Source organism: Camellia sinensis, chromosome 13, assembly GCF_055761805.1.
Source record: "Camellia sinensis isolate YWXY chromosome 13, ASM5576180v1, whole genome shotgun sequence".
NCBI classification, from domain to species: domain Eukaryota; kingdom Viridiplantae; phylum Streptophyta; class Magnoliopsida; order Ericales; family Theaceae; genus Camellia; species Camellia sinensis.
In genome coordinates, this window is record NC_138973.1 from 22,155,555 (window position 1) to 22,173,434 (window position 17,880).

Below are 17,880 nucleotides of genomic sequence, written 5' to 3' on the forward strand. Positions count from 1 at the left end.
ATAATTAAATTTTCACGAAAATGCAAGATGCTAGTTACTATTAGGTTAGTATGTGGCATGCACCTTCAAAAGTTATGATTCAATCACAATGTGATTGTTGACCACATTGAAGTGGTTGAATTACAACCATTACAGTGTTGTAATTTAAATACATTGAGTTACAAATTTCATTCACATTGAATTATAACTTTTGAGGGTATGCAACATGAGGGTTTTTTGGTATTGATAATATGCTATGGTGGAGGATCTACTTCTCCCCTCTGTTTATACTCTTTCTTTATTTTTGGTGCCTACTTGGTACAAAGGTGATTAAAAATTGGAGAGAGCTTTAACTTAATTTTTTTTTTCTTTCTAAATTTCCAAAAAAAAGAAAAAAAAAAAGAAAGAAGAAACAAATAATTTTTTTGCTTTATTTTGATATATTACATAAAATTCAACAATGGCTAATATCATCAAACTTTTAACATAAATATTCTGTTTACCTTTTAATTACTTGAAATGCTAAATCAACATTGGCCAATATCATTAACTGTTTGCAAAAACATTTTCCTTTTGATTACTTGAAAGATTGGAAATCTACTTCACTTTCACTTTCACTTTCACTTTCACTTTCACTTAAAAATTTTATTCGCAGTGAGATATTGTAAGCACAGATTTGTCATGGCACGGGGGATCATGGTGTAGTCACGTGCGTTAAGCCAATGGCATTGGCCAGGCATGTGCCGTCTCACTGCAAAAAAGGGTTGACCTAAGTGGAATAAATTTGCATAAGCAATTCTCAAAACTTCAAAACTTTTAGCTCCATAGTACACAAGGGAGGCTTTCACTAGTGTGTAATACTCTGGTTATGAGATGATTCAATGCCTTAACTAAAGCAATTGACTTTTGCAAAAAAATAAAATAATTGACTTTTGAAAAAAAGAATTGGAGTAGAAGAATAAATAGACAGAAGATGCGAAAATGATGAAATGGGATCCTTGCCACCTTTTTCAATCACTAGCCACCTTTGATCTCTGATTGCACGGCTCTTCAGGACCATAACTGGTATATCAAGATCTCCCCTGTTTTCTAAGAAAACTAATCACCATGTGGCTGTAGTGGCGGCTCAACTTATAGGCAAATTCGCATCTTGCCTGGGCCCAATAGAAATTTTTTTGAAAAAATTTCTTCTCAAATTTCTTAATTACTTAAAGGCTTAAGACTTGAGGCTTTATTTTGATGTTTGTCTTGGGGTCGTAAAAAAATTTGAACTACTACTCGCTGTATGAGTTGGCAAAGCACCGGGTTAGCCCTTTAATTTATTTTTTTTAAAAAAAAATTCGTCTTCTTAAAGTAGGAATGGCAATGGGGGCAATGGGGTAGATATTAATTCCCCATTCCCCTATAATAAATTTTTGGAAGCTTTTTTGATAAATTCATTTTCTAAGAGCTTTATTCCATCCAACCCATATTCTTTTTGACTATTCCATTAGGTCCAATTTGAGATAAGAAGACCAAAATACCCTTTTCATCTACTTATGTTCCACTTAGTTCACATTATTTTCTTATATTTCAATAAGTCCTATGGGTGACATAATTACCAAATACCCTTAATGTAAATGTTCACACCGTCAACGTAAATGTTCATATCGTCAATGTGTAGAGGCCCGGCCCATGTCGATCCTCGTGGGTGCCCGGAAAAATTCGAGTCGGGCCGGGCCGGCCCACAGGCCAAAAAAATAGGCCCGGCTCGGCCTGTTGATAATATGAATATTCACATTGACAAGTTAACATTCACATTGATAGGAGTGTAAAATTGGCCTGCGGCCCGTGGGCGGCCCGAAACCAGCCCACCCCCCGGGGCGGGCCCGGACTGGCCCGTTCACAATGTGAATATTCACATTGACATATTAACATTAACAATAACATTGACAAGAGTGTAAAATTGGCCCATGACCCGTGGGCAGCCCGAAGCCCGGGCTCGGGTCGGGGCGGGCCCGGCTTGGCCCGGCCCGGCCCGTTGACAATGTGAATATTCACATTGATATGTTAACATTCACATTGATAGGAGCGTAAAATTAGCCCGCGGCCTGTGGCCGGCCCGAAACCCGCCCGCGACTCGTAGGCTGCCCTAGGCGGGCCCGGCCCGACCCGTTGATAATGTGAATATTCACATTGACATGTTAACGTTCACATTGATAAGAGTATAAAATTAGCCCGCGCCCCGTGGCTGCTCGAAACTAGCCCACGGCCCGTGGGCGGCCCGGGGTAGGCCCGGCCCGACCTGTTGACAATGTGAATATTCACATTGACATGTTAACATTCACATTGATAAGAGTGTAAAATTGACTCGCGTCCCATGGGCGGCACGAAGCCCGTGGGCGGCGCGGGGTGAGCCCGGTCCGGCCCGTTGACAATGTGAATATTCACATTGACATATTAACATTCACATTGATAGGAGTGTAAAATTGGCCCGTGGCCCGTGGGCGGCCCGAAACCCGCCCTCTGCCCAGGGCGGGCCCGGCCCGGCTCGTTGACAATGTGAATATTCACATTGACATTTTAACATCAACATTGATAAGAGTGTAAAATTGGCCCGTGACCCGTGAGCAGCCCGAAGCCCGGGCCCACCCCGGCCCGTTGACAACGTGAATATTCACATTGACATATTAACATTCACATTGATAAGAGTGTAACATTAGCCCATGCCCCGTGGCTGCCCGAAATACGCCCACGGCCCGTGGGCGGCCCGAGACAGGCCCGGCCTAGCCTGTTGACAATGTGAATATTCACATTGACATGTTAACATTCACATTGATAAGAGTGCAAAATTGACTCGCGTCCCACGGGCGGCCTAAAGCCCGTTGGCGGCCCGGGTTTGGGTCCGGGCCTACCCTGGGCCGCGGGCGAGCTTCGGGCAGCGGACAAATTTTACACTCCTATCAATGTTAATGTTAACATGTCAATGTGAATATTCACATTGTCATGGGTCGGGCCAAGCCCGCCTCGGGCTGCGATCAGGCTTCGAGTCGCCCACGAGCTGCGGGCCAATTTTACACTCCTATCAATGTGAATGTTAACATGTCAATGTGAATATTCACATTGCCAACGAGCCGGGCCCGCCCCGACCTGAGGTCAGGCTTCGGGCTGCACACGGGTCACGGGCCAATTGTACACATTTATCAATGTGAATGTTAACATGTCAATGTGAATATTCACATTGTCAATAGGCCGGGCCGGGCCCGCCCCGGGCCACCCACGGGCCGTGGGCGGGTTTCGGGCAGCCACGGGGCGCGGACTAATTTTACACTCCTATCAATGTGCATGTTAACATGTCAATATGAATATTCACATTGTCACGAGTCGGGCCAAGCCCGCCTCGAGTTACGGTCGGGCTTCGGGCCGTCCACGGGCTGCGGGCCAATTTTACACTCTTATCAATGTGAATGTTAACATGTCAATGTGAATATTTACATTGTCAACAGGCCGGGCCGGGCCGGGCCCGCTCCGGGCGGCGGGCGGACTTTTGGCCGTCCATGGGCCGCGGGCCAATTTTATACTCTTATCAATGTGAATGTTAACATGTCAATGTGAATATTCACATTGTCAACGGGCCGGACCGGGCCCGCCCCGGGCCGCCCATGGGCCCCCGGCCGGGTTTCGCGCCACCACGGGACGGGGGCCAATTTTACACTCATATTAATGTGAATGTTAACATGTCAATGTAAATATTCACATTGTCAACAGGCCGGGCTGGGTTGGCCCGCCCTGGACTGCTATCCAGTTTTATACTCTTATCAATGTGAATGTTAACATGTCAATGTGAACATTCACATTGTCAACAGGCAGGGCCGGGCCCGCCCACGGCCCGTGGGCGGGTTTCGGGCAGCCATGAGGTGCGGGCTAATTTTACACTCCTATCAATGTGAATGTTAACATGTCAATGTGAATATTCACATTGTCAACGGGCCGTGCCGAGCCCGCCCCGGGCTGCGGGCGTGCTTTTGGCCGCCCATGGGCCGCGGCCCAATTTTATACTCTTGTCAATGTGAATGTTAACATGTCAATGTGAATATTCACATTGTCAATGGGCCGGACCGGGCCCGCCCCGGGCCGCGGGCGAGTTTCGCACCGTCACGGGACGGGGGCCAATTTTACACTCCTATTAATGTGAATGTTAACATGTCAATGTGAATATTCACATTGTCAACGGGACGGGCCGGGTCGGGTCCGCCCTGGGCTGCTGTCCAGTTTTATACTCTTATCAATGTGAATGTTAACATGTCAATGTGAACATTCACATTGTCAACAGGCCGGGCCGGGCCCGCCCACGGGCCGTGGGCGGGTTTTGGGTAGCCACGAGGCGCGGGCTAATTTTATACTCCTATCAATGTGAATGTTAACATATCAATGTGAATATTCACATTGTCAACGGGCCGGGCCGGGCCCGTCCCGGGCCACGGGCGGGCTTTTGGCCGCCCATGGGCCGCGGCCCAATTTTATGCTCTTATCAATGTGAATGTTAACATGTCAATGTGAATGTTAACATGTCAATGTGAATATTCACATTGTTGAAGGGCCGGACCGGGACCGCCCCGGGCCGGCCATGGGTCGCGGGTGGGTTTCACACCGCCACAGGACGGGGGTCAATTTTACACTTCTATTAATGTGAATGTTAATATGTCAATGTGAATATTCACATTGTCAACGGGCCGGGCCCGCCCCGGCTCGAGGCCGGGTTTCGAGCCGCCCACGGGCCAATTTTACGTTCCTACCAATGTGAATTTTAAAATATGAATGTTCACATCATTAAATTGTTGATCGTTCAAAAAATATTTATAAGGGTATCAAAATTAAATATAAGGGTATAAGTATCCAAGAAAATAGTGTAAATCAAGAAAATGGACTTTATGGAATAAACTATACATACATGGGACTAAATAGGTTAAAAAATTCCTTCATGGACTTCTTGGATTAAAACACTTCTAAATTGGACTTATCAATAAAAATCCCTAAATTTTTTTCATTCCCCATGGATACCACCCTCCCCATTTTTTAATGGGTATAGATTTTTCTCAACCCACTTTAATCCCCATTTTTATTTTTTATATTTAATGTTAACAATCACTTTTTTTTTTTTTTTAAAGGTTCACAACAAAAACTAAATATACCTTCAATCTTTTTTCTTTCTTTTTTAATATATTTAATGTTAACAAATTTTTTTTTTTAAGATTCACAACAAAAGTTAAATATACCTTCAATCTTTTTTCTTTCTTTTTTAATATATTTAATGTTAACAACTTATTTATTTATTTATTTATTATTCTTTTAAGGTTCACAATAAAAGCTAAATATACATTCAATATTATTTTATTTTATTTGGTTCAACAACAAAATCAAATACACATTAATTAATTAAAAAGTTTGTTTTATAATAATCAAATATATAATTTTGAGACAATCAAATAAGTTTTAGTAATTGAAAAAAAAAATGTGGAAGAACGTGGAAGATTAAAAAAAAATTACAACCATCGCTCTCTCTCTCACTCTCACTCTCACTCTCTCCCCTACATGTTATAAGAACCTGATTACAATGTTATAAGAGTCTGTTTGAAGAAATAAAATGTGAAAGAACCTGTTTGAAGAAAGTGTTATAAGACTCATATTAAATTGCATCAGGGCATAAACAAGGAATTGTTTGTTGATTTCTTAGTTACGGACATTTTAGACATTAAACCATCTTTCTCTTAGCAAATTTGAACCATTCATTTTAATTTATCCAAAATCTAATTATACCTTTAACAAATCCGAACCACTCATTTTAAGATATCAATGCATTACCACACCCAATCCATCCTCCATTTTCTTCTTTTAGTCCCCCACGAATTTTATTGTTTGTTACTTTTAAAAAACAAAAAATGTTTTTTCAATTAAATTTTTACTAATTTCACAATACCATCACCACTATTCTCACTTTCACTGTCACACTACCATCACCACAGCCACTACCATCATCACTGCCGCCATCACTCCACCACTATGTAACAATCTCTACTTTCACATTCATTCCATCACCACCACCACCAAATATAAAAAAATATATTTTTAATTTTTTTTATAAAAAATATTTTTCATTAAAAAATATTTTCTATCTAAATAAATGAAGCATAACATTGGAAAACAAGCTGATTTCAGTTAAATCTGTTTATAACTAAGAAAAATTCTTTTAATTAAAAAAAAATTATTTAATAAGACTTTGTATCCCCTTTTTGTTTTTCTAGCAAATAAATCTTTGTACCCATCATTTCTAACCAATCACGACTCATGCTTGTTTTGATTCTCTACAATTTTCTTATTTTCAAATACATTCATATATATATATATATATATGTTGTATAAATTGTGTGATAACATAAAACAAATAGATTCATACTCGTTAATTGAAATTTCAGAACAAGCAAACCATTCTGAAAATTACAATACATAACAAAATAAAATAACATAAAAAAGCAAACCAAAACCTACACTAAACAGTGTCCTTAATTTTTTTAAATAAATTTAAAAAATTCTAGATATGCATGAAATTTGACAAGAATAATGTGACAATATTAATTAATGTGTATTTGATTTTATTGTTAAGCCAAATAAAATAAAAATCAAATCAAATAAGATTGAATGTATATTTAACTTTGGTTGTGAATCTTAAAAAAAAAAAAAAAAGATTGTGAACCTTAAAAAAAAAACAAAAGAAAAAAGATTGAATGTATATTTAGCTTTGGTTGTGAATCTTAAAAATTAAAAAAAAAAATGGTTGTGAACCTTAAAAATTAAAAAAAAAAAAAGGATTGGAGGTATATTTAGCTTTGGTTGTGGATCGGAAAAAAAAAAAAATTGGTTGTGAACTTGAAAAAATAAATAAATAAAAAAAAGAAAAAAGGTTGAATGTATATTTAGTTTTGGTTGTGAATCTTACAAAAAAAAAAAAAAAATGGGGAAATTAGTGGGTACCCATCCCCAATCCATCTCCTGTAGATATTTAAAGAATATCATTTACCCTACCCAATGGATAAGAAAAAGAGGAGAAAACCATGTATTTGGGTTAGGTCTCCATGAATACCCACTGGGTAGGTTATCTATTGCCATCCCTATCTTAAAGGCTCCAATATCTGAAAATCGCATCTTGCCTATGGCCAATTAGAAAATTTTCAAAAAAAAATCTTCTCAAGTATCTCAATTGTTTAAACACTTGGCACTTCTCATTTGAATGTTATAGCCTGAGTCCTTGAATGAGTTGGCAAAGCAAGTGTCGTAGCATGGACAACCCTTTGTAAGCTTCACTAGTGTTCTCCACTTTCTTTGGCGATCCATGATGTGCAGAATGATTATTTGAAACTATAAAAATAAAAAAAAAAAGTATAAAATGCATGATAAATGAAGGAAGATATTATTTGAGATGGAATTTATCTCGAACATGTGAATGAGATTACTTCACATATTCAATTGGATTCATAATTATGTGATTTTCATTCTTTCTCTAGATTCCGGCCATCCACATATTGCTTAAGGTTGAAAGGTCGATGAGTGGGATAAGGTTGCCCCATTGTCTACCCCTTCACTGTTGGGCCTAATAATAATTTTTTTTTTTTAAAAAAAAAAAAAGGGGAATGTCAACACAAGTGTGAGCCTAAAATCTTGTGGTGTGATAATTTCAAAATCTACAATTTTTCTTTTTGTCTTGTGCATAGATTTATATTATTTCACTATTTTTGCTTTAATAATCTAAACCCTCTTCTTAAAACTAAACGTGTTATTAGTTTTATTTACGACTTATCCAACTAATTCTTAATGAATGTAAGAATCAGAAACTTCTGCAGAAATAAAGCGTGCATATTTAGAAGCTCCCAAATGAACCTCATCTGCCTCCTAGGTAAGATTCCATTAGAGCCCTTGCACTTGTTAACCTAAAAAGTAAGTTTTATTTTATTTTATTTTTACCAAGCTAAATAAAGAGTAAGGGAAAAATTGACACAATAGAGTATAGAACAATAAGGCACAGTCCGTCTTTTGTTTTGTATGTTCGTCTTTTGTTTTGTACAGTTCTGCAGGAGCCTGGGACTTACCCCTTATATTCTTGTAATTTTTCTGTTTTAATTTATGACTTATTTATCCAAAAATAAAAAAAATAATAAAAAATAAGGCACAATCCAAAAGTTACCTCCAAAAGAGCCAGAGCATTTCTTTTTAGTGCTTTGAGAAGGACGTTTAGGAAATTATCTTACAATTGGATCGATGTAAAACTATAGACACAAGATCTTTTTTGACACGTACACCCTTGGTTTTCATTTTATTTTTTGATGGTCTCTCTCTCCTATATATACCATGCAAAACATGGCTATATGGGATATAAGTAGTGAGTAGCATATGAGCCCCTTTCAGCCCTATAAAGAGGAGATTGCATAGTAACATTTTCTTTCTAGTTTCTCTCACACTTTACCACTTCCCAAACATGGACAGAAACCAGTTGCAGCGACAGGTTGCCTACATGAGGAAGTCGCTCTTTGATCAGGTTAGTACTCTCTTCTTTGATGTGAATAATTAAGTTGGCCAAATTGGAATTGCAAATGAAATTCCCATTTGAACTTTGACTCTAAAATTCATTTGTATTGAATTTGCATGCAACTGTGCACAAAGTGTTTGTTTTTTTTTGTAATCTGCATGGGTAGCCCTGTGGCAGAAGGGTTGAACAGGGGAGCTCAATTATAGAATAATTCCTAGAGGTTTCACAGAATGCAAAAATACTCAGGTTTAACTGACACTCATAATTTGCGGGTGATTATGTATATCTAGAGTTTATTCATAAGACCTTGTACTATATGACAAAGTGAGCCAATTGGAGTCGTCGTTCATTAAATTTTTAGTTTTTTTTTTTTCCTTCAAAATTAAGGTTATCTTTGGTTATTTTCATCAACCAAATATTTGTGAAAAACATATATATGTACAAAGCAAAAATGTTCAGAATCTTTTGGAAAGAAAGCTAAAGATATGAACTCTTATTTTTGAAGCATGGACAGAACTCAGAAGCAACCAAAGCGAAGTCCTACTATTTTAGTTCCACATTCCACTCACTGCATCTCAAAATGGTCTGCTAAACAAGTTCCCATCACCAAAATATCAAAAAAAGGAAAAAAAGGGAATCCAACAACCTGCTATATTCGTCAGTATTTTACAACCAAAAAACACAATGCAATGATGGGACCCGCAAACCGCATTTTTCGGTTCGCACAATGTGAGAAAAATAACAGAAAACAGTTATCGAAATAGATCATTTTGAAAATTATAACATGTCAAAATATGAGTTTGACATTGTCGAAATGGCAAAACCACTAAAGTGGTATCATGCTGTGAGGTGATAGTTCATTTAATGAGTCATTTTCAAAAAAAATTGACATCTTATGCATTTGCTATATATATTCATAAAATATATACATATATTCATAAAATAGACAAGTCAAGTTGGTAACAAGTGTTTTTATATTTTGTGCAGTAACCATCTTCAATTCTTTTTTTCTTTACTGTGTCTAAAGACATGTAAAATTATGTGGCATTGTAGGGATACCTCGATGAGCAATTTATTCAGCTAGAGGATTTGCAGGATGATGCTAACCCAAATTTCGTAGAGGAAATTGTCACATTGTTTTACAGTGATTCTGCTAGACTGATCCGCAACATTGATCAAGGACTGTAAGTAGCTAAAAACCAACAACGCAAAAGTGAAAAGAACACTCACTTATCTATAACTGATTTCCTTTGTGTATGTAAATTTATTATTGTTTTCATCACAAACTTTCTCACAATAACCGTGGTACTACTAGTAGTAGTAATGTTCATATGAACAACAACAATGGACAATAACAGTAACAATGATTAAAATTACTAACAAAAACAACAACTATTATAACTAGAATTTTTATTGATCGATGCAGGGAGAACAATCCTCCTGATTTTGATAGGCTGGATGATTACATGCACCAATACAAGGGCAGCTGCTCAAGGTAATGTATAGAAAAACACAATCATGAAATTTCTTCTTAAGCCTAGGAAGCGCAATGCTACACAGATATGAATAATACACAGATATGAATAAAATTGTGGCACAAATTAATGCTATTACAGATACGAATAGATTTGTCGCACAAATTAACATCCTTTACAAAGATAACTCGTCTCATCATGTTCTTGATCATTTAAGAGCAAGAAGAACAAAGCGAAGTTAATAACGATTTGAATCCTAATTTAAAGTTGTCATTTGACAACTGCCCCAAAAACTAAAGCTGCTATTCGGGTTTTTATTGTGTTCATTAATTCACAAAAAATAATATTGTATCTTTTTAAATGACAAATGTACCCTTCAAAAATAGCAACAAGGGTTTATACCCATTACCATCATTACTTCTATTTTGTTGTATTATTGGACTGGAATAATATATAAGGCAATTCCTCTGCAGTATTGGAGCTAAAAAGGTGAAGAGTGAATGCACACAGTTCAGGGAATACTGCAGGGCTGGGAATGCTGAAGGGTGATCATTTATATATCTGTTTGTTCTCATTATTTATGTTATATAGTAACTAGTGTTGCACTTATTTGATGGAAAAATTGTTTCATTAATCTCATTAATGGAATTTTGAATTTTTGCAAAAACCCTTATCACAAAGTTTTCTTGTCTGGCAAAACGACTATTCTTATAGCTGATTTTGATTCAACAAATAACATTATACATAAATATATTTCAAATCTTGAACTCTTAGAGAGAGGGACAACTTATTAATTATATTCTCAATACGTCCCTTTGCATGTGACCCTACTCTCCTCTATAGGCGGGCCAAACATTGCAAGTATTTTTTGATTATCAGGGTACTATATTGAATTATTAATTATAGGCCCGGCCCTGAGATTTTTGGGGTCCAAAGTCAATAATCAATTAATAAATATCACTAAATCATTTAAGGCCCTTTACATTTTTTTTTCATTCAACAAATTTTTTTTTGAAGGCAACGGACAAAAAATTTGTGTCAAAATCACAAAAAATGCTTAGTATTACATTACAACAACGAATAAGTATCACTTGATTCTCGCTTTTCTTGTATTTTTAGAAGCAAATAAATCAATCATATTTACTCTGAATTTTCAAAAATTCATTAGTGCTCTGTTGTGCAGCTTCTCACAAATTTTTGAAAAAATTGAATTAAGAGTTAGGGTTAGGAATTAGATAGGGAGATAGCATGGGCCCTTTTAATTTTGAATGGGCCTTTTAATTTTTTAATAATTTAATTTATTTTAAGTTAGTTTGGGCCTTCTTTAATTTTTTTTGGACTTAAAACATATCTAATATATTATATTAAACTATAACAGAAGGGCCTCCTTTTTTTTGGTCTATCTTGAGGGGCCCTAAGCCATAACTTGGTGGGCCTATGCCTAGGGCCGGCCCTGATTAATTACCAACTCATCTAGAAGTTTAAGTTGTTATGAAGAGAGTTTTTTTTCTTATTATTTATATCCTCTACATGCAGACATAACAGCTTGTATTTTTGTTCTTCTTGTATTTGGCAGATGCATGAGGACATTCCAACAAGTGAAGCAAGAGCACACTACCCTCAGGAGGAAGCTTGAAACTTATTTTCAGGTCTGTCTCTCTCTCATGCATGTTTGTAATGGCTAAGTCCTCTTGCTTATTGTTTCCAATTTTTTTTCAGATGGCAAGACAAGCCTATACTTGATCAGCATGTACCATGTAATAAAGATTGCAGACAAGATCTTGAGGACAAGGATTGGTGATCATATAATATATATATATTTGTACTACATAAATGCAGAAGTTGGGGGTTATTAAATAACAACAAAGGACTTGGTAGATCTTATCATATGCTGTAGGTGCCCATATATATATATTATATATGTTTTGGTTGTATAAATATTAATGCAAGTAATGCAACTTTAGCCCTTCTATTAAATACTTTTTACAACAACTTTAACTTTTCACATTCTGAAGTATTTCATTCCCACTAATGACTCTTTTGATTGACTTTGTAATCAAGAAGTCTTTTGTTGTCGTCAAATGTTTATTTGGTTGGTTGGATTGGCCCCTATGAGCTTAGTTTAGGCACGTTAAATCTTCACTTTTAACAACACGAGATCTGTTGTTTCAAATAAGATATGTATTTCTTGTCTCATGTATCGTCATATAATTTGATTTTTAATAAGTTTTTACTTAAAAAAAATCATATTCTTGCAAGTGACAGGACAAAAGATATGCATATTTTTTTGGGACAGATGATCGCAACCCACTTCTAAACATATTATCCTAATTGTGGTTCAAATTTAGACACTAATGTTTTGATAAGGTTGACACACTAGCTTAATCATTGACCATTAACTTGATAAAGATCCATTTTGGGTGCTATCAACCTACCCTGTTCCCTAACTACAAGCACAAACTGAAAAGATTTTTCTTGACAGGAGACTTCAACATGGTATATACTCCCGATTTGGGATTCTGTACAATAATTCTAGTTTTCAATAATTGTTCAATGTTAGTTTAGGAGCCCAACCTTGTGCATAAAGTTTGAGGATAGATTTGTTTTATAACACTTATAAACATTGGATCATGTGGAAATTTTGAGGTACAAAAATCTCGAAACATAATCTAATAATAATGAGTGTTTTGAGATAAAAGACAAAATGATTTGAGAAGATAAAATCCGATTGGATTTTCAAGAGTCAAATTTGCACAGCCCAACATTTAAACATGGGTCGCGCTAATGGCAGTACATTGGACTGTATTAAGAGATATAAAATGACAAAAAAAGAAAGAAAAAGAAAAGGTTAGAATCACAATACAACTTTTACACATCTTTAAATATTTTTACATTTTTATTACATTTTTTTTTACACATTCGTCAATATTAATGACAATACAAAAGCAAGCATAGACTAAAATCTGTTTAGTCAAGGACATAATTAAGGACAATTTATTGAGGTACCAACCAGATCATAACCAATGCAGCTTATGAAGTATTTCTAAGCTTAAGCCTAATAATAAATTATGACAACAAAAACAGTTGAAATTGAAAATTTCTCTAAAGAGAAGAGACATGGCAAACTACATATATGGTACCTTTTGGCAAGGACAAGAGCAAGGTCAGATCCTTTGTTCAAATTCTTTCATGTCTCCTATCTTAAGCCTCTTCTGTACTACATGATTTTGGTTGGATTGCACAATAAAGTAGGGTTTTTGAATCGAAGAGATCCAGACACAGAATTTCCTATTGAATCAGACCACTTTTCCTTAAGGCAACTCTAATGAATGAATCATAGGTAATAGGTGCAAGTAGTGCAAGTTGCCATTTGTAAACAATGGACATGCTAGAAAAGAATAAAACAAAAAGACACAAAAAAATTATTTTCCACAAGAATTTTCTGACAAACTCTAATATAAAGTCAAGGAATTATATGTGATGACTAGATGTCCTTTACCTATGTTTCTTATGCCTTTAATAATCACACTCATCATCATTATTAATTCTAAAATGGACAAAATCTATGGTATATTCACTTGTGAATTCTTAATCATAATAACAAATATTTTCAACTTAGAAGTTAGCGCCATGAAATTAGTGTGTACAGTTCACATTATTTAGGATATCAACAAGAAATATCTTTATCACAGTCATTATTAATCATAATTATGCATGATATTCTAATTATGAGAGAGATTAGAGAAATAGAGAGATCTCATATTTTCAATTTTTTTGTCTTTCTATCCTAATGCATTTCTAGTCATAAGATCATGTAAAAATCTCAAGATATGATCTTACAACTGGGAATGAATTGGAACAGAAAAACAGAGAAAATTCAGAATATAAGATCCTATGAGAGAGAGAGAGAAAAGATGGTTGGCTGTTTTGTAGGGAAAATGGCCATGATCACAGCAATCAAGAACTGAATTGAAAAAAAAAAAGCAAAAAGAGAAGAAAGCAAAAAGGACAGAAAAAAAGAGGTCTTAAAAAGTGAAGTGGGACATGTTCTATCAACTCAATGACCCTTAAAGATAAATTTATAAGTGGGAGTGTTAGGCCCTCCACTCAAAGATAAAAAATTATTAGTTATTTTTAGAATATCATTCATTTGGTATTCTTTTAATTGTTAAAAATTTATAGTATATATTAAATAAATCTTTATTTATCTTTTAACTACTTAACAAAAAGATAAATCAGCTTATCTCATGCATAAAACTTTTTGCTACATAATTTGTTGGGAAGATTACCCAATAAATACAAAATGTGCTCTTAGAATTACACCATAATGATGATTTGATATGTGTACTCATATGTTCATTGAACACTTCTAGTCATGCATTTCCCTCTAAAACAAATGAGAAAAAGCTCAATGCACTATGGAACAAAAGCAAGCTTCCCACCCACCCATCAATACTCTCATGTCATGGGTGATGCAATCTGGATGCTTATGTTTGGATATTAAATTTGTAAATAGAGAAAAAAAAAAAATTAAAATAGTCTAAAGTGAAGAATTAATGCAAGAGTTATCAAAATAAGATGAAAAATGATATATAGGGTGAAAATTGACTTGAAACTTATTGGCGTGACATATATGAATTAATCAATGTTTGTCACTTCAATCAGTTTCAAGTTGACATTTTGTCCGAAAAACACGACTCCAATAATAAATAAAAATGCAAAGGATTGTGTTCATTTGCTTTTCCATGTCGTATTGACTAAATGATTTAAATCTCTTTGGTTATGGTGCATTGGTCTCATGTAGCTCTACTACATAGTCCACAATGTTTTACTACAGTTGATTTGGTGATTCAATAACGTGTTAGTAGTATAAATTCATTTTCTTCTCTCTTTTTGTTTTTGTTTTTGTATTTGACTTTATCAGAATTGTTCAAGAATTTGTTTTTTAAGTGAGGTTGAATTGATACTGAAGCTCTTTCTCTTTTCAATGAAAAGGAGCTTTCTCAACAAACTTGAGTTCAAGCTGCTCATGAGTAGCTCCATTCATTCCTGGTCTACATGCGTACACTAAAGTGGCGGTTGACCTCAATATAGCCTTACAAATCTATCTCACAGTGGAAATGTCAAAATTTTATGAATGGAAAGTAAGCTCGTACTCAGGCATTAAAAGCACGAGTTTTCTAAACAGATTTGTATCATAAATGCTATTTACTCATTTTTTTTCAAAGGATTAAATTTATTGTGTATATGTAAACTCAAGTATAGAATGGGTCATTTGTGCATTTCAATTTTAGGAACTTTACTGGATATTTTTTTCCTTTTTTTCTGAGTACGTAGCATTGTTGTATTTGTATTCAAGAACTAAGACGCCCAGTCAATAGGCACATTCTCTTGATTGAAAAATTCCATTAGCATATTACAGGGTTTACTTGGCAAATGGGACCAATCCTAGTGAACTACAAGTCCTCCAAGTCCAATGACCAAAACCAATGTGGTATATTGTACACATTTTTTGGGTGGCACATATAAAGTCAACCATTTGAGTCTGACTGTAACTTAGGGTTTTTAAAAAGATTGTATCCAGTGAACAAGCTCTCACTTCATAGAAAAAGTTAAAAAAAAAGTTATAAGTAGAAAACCTTGCCTCAAATTTTACAAAGAGAGTGATTCTTGTTATTTGAATTGGCCCTGCAACAACATAGCATATTAGCCCTTCCTGTCAAAAGTGATAAATAATTAGGATGGTGAGACACAATTTTCTTTAATATTTTACATCAATAGTCTCGTAATTAAGCTAGTGGCCGTGTTCCATTACAGCTCTTAACAAAAAATAATAAGTGAGCAATACTTTACAATTAAAACTACAATAACCAAATTGAAATAAAAAGAAAAAGAAAATTACAGAGAATAGAATTTGCCCTTAGCAAAAAAAGCATAGAGTGGTCATCTAAGTTTGACAAAGTTTTGAAGAGCCCTTCATCATTGTTAGCCTTGGAAGTGAACCACAATGGCATTTCCACTTGGGCCCCAATGGTGGAGGTGTATGTGTATCCCAAGTGAAATTTCCACTAGGGCTTAGGTGCTTTCACTTTTACATTGGACATGCAATTGGTGATATACCCACTCAGGCATGCATTGTGGGGAGTGGTTTTCTGAGAAAATGAAAGTTGATGGAGGGGTGTCCTACAAGGAAAGATAGACATCTTGTCCAATTTAGAGTTATTCAAGTGAGGGACATCTAAATTAGGGAAATGAAATGCTAGATTCTTTGTGAAAGAAACTATCTTTGTAATTGGTGTTTCTCTTGAACATCAACAAAAGAAATAGCGTTCTTGATTTTTTACATGAAAGGCCACTTACGAGTTGTGCTTCTCAATGGCCTTGTTCACAAGAAAATTTCAAAGAGAATAACATTGAAAAAAATGAAAAGAAAAGAAAAGAATATGAGTAATGCATGATGTACAAGCACGACAAAACATACAAAAAATTTATGTAGCATAATACGACTAAGCCTATCACTTCAAAATAAAGAAGATGGGTTTTTACCTAGCTTAAGTCTGTACCTTGGGTAGGTTGGTAGGTTGGCCCAACCCAAATGAGGCTTAGGCTAGGCCTGAGCCAAGGGTTTGAAGCTCATCCTGCCTTGTTGGCTTAAGAGGTAGCCTTCCCCATAAAAAATATGAAACAGCTCACAAGCTTGTTGGGCATGGCTTGAATTTTGACCCTTTGGAATAAGCCCGCGAGCTCATCCGTTGGCCAATGAGAGGTTTCTCGTTGACCAGCTCATAAGCCCGTTGGGCATGGCTTAGGTGCAGGATTTTGCCTCACAGCTCAACTCAACCCGACATAAAAAAGCTCGCTGAGTTTACCTTACAAATGAACTTAGATGCTATTTTCACGAACCTTACCAACTTGACCCGATGTAGACCCTTAACTTGGCAGGGTCAAAGCCAGCCCATTGGTTCATATATTTATAGATAGATCATGTTAACGCAACAGTAAAGCAACGGCATATGGTTCTACAGATCAATTTACCTTTATTATTCTCAATTTATAAACACACTAAGTGGTTTAGTACTCTTAAGTGGTTTAGTTTAACCCCATTGACAAAGCATACTCGATTTTTTTTTTCTTTACAAAAATAATCAAAGGGACACGCGTGAAGCTTTGATTTCAAACCAACGAGGCCAGTAGAACTGAATGTAAGTTAGTGCTCAATGGGTCTATTCAATCAATTCTTGTAACCCTACTTTGTATGCGACATTTTTTCATAATAAAAAAGAAAAAAAAAAGAAAGTAAAAGGTCTTGCCATCTTGGATAAATATATATATATAAAACAATAAACTATGGGTTGCTTTTCCTTTTTTCTTTTTGTTAAGTTCAAAAAATAAAAATAAAAATTGAGTGTGATCAAAGTAGCCCTTACTTGTTAGAGAGCAAAACATAGAGAGCTTAAACAGATCTATCAAAGTGAGGTATCACGACAGATGCTTTTTCAAAATGGACTTGAGTTATAATTTGAACATAATTTTATTGAAAATAAAGTGGCAAGAACCATTGGTCCAAAATTAATATAAGCTAAAGTTTCACTCGAAGCATCGTCTTAAGAATACCAACTCATGTCCGCCAAATTACTTAGGAGTAAGGCCCACCACCAAACCACCTGGCTTGGGCGGCATGTGGCTTTTTGTTTGCTTTTCTCTCTCTCTTATTATTATTATTTTTTAATTTTTGAGTAATGTTATATGTAAATAAATTTCTAAAGCAATTTTCTTATGATTAGACATGAAAGTAATTAGGTTCACATTAATAAATATATGTGGGATCCAAATAATAAAAAATAATATATATATATATATATATATGAG

At 35.5% G+C, this 17,880-nt stretch overlaps 1 protein-coding gene across 1 annotated transcript; it reads left to right on the forward strand.

Moving 5' to 3' along the window:
• The first annotated feature begins 8,363 nt into the window (after positions 1-8,363).
• Positions 8,364-11,990, forward strand: LOC114280519 (histidine-containing phosphotransfer protein 4). Its single transcript, XM_028222899.2, has 6 exons — positions 8,364-8,545; positions 9,590-9,720; positions 9,963-10,031; positions 10,485-10,556; positions 11,588-11,660; positions 11,731-11,990. Exons 1-6 carry the CDS (start codon positions 8,486-8,488, stop codon positions 11,752-11,754), a joined length of 429 nt encoding a protein of 142 aa, XP_028078700.1. The 5' UTR covers positions 8,364-8,485; the 3' UTR covers positions 11,755-11,990.
• Positions 11,991-17,880: the final 5,890 nt, after the last annotated feature.

Excerpts from the sequence above, each read along its gene's own strand:
- LOC114280519 (XM_028222899.2), top strand. The coding sequence starts at position 8,486 with ATGGACAGAAACCAGTTGCAGCGACAGGTTGCCTACATGAGGAAGTCG. Across the intron at positions 8,546-9,589 it reads GGAAGTCGCTCTTTGATCAG|GGATACCTCGATGAGCAATT; the intron begins GTTAGTACTCTC and ends GTGGCATTGTAG. Across the intron at positions 9,721-9,962 it reads CGCAACATTGATCAAGGACT|GGAGAACAATCCTCCTGATT; the intron begins GTAAGTAGCTAA and ends TGATCGATGCAG.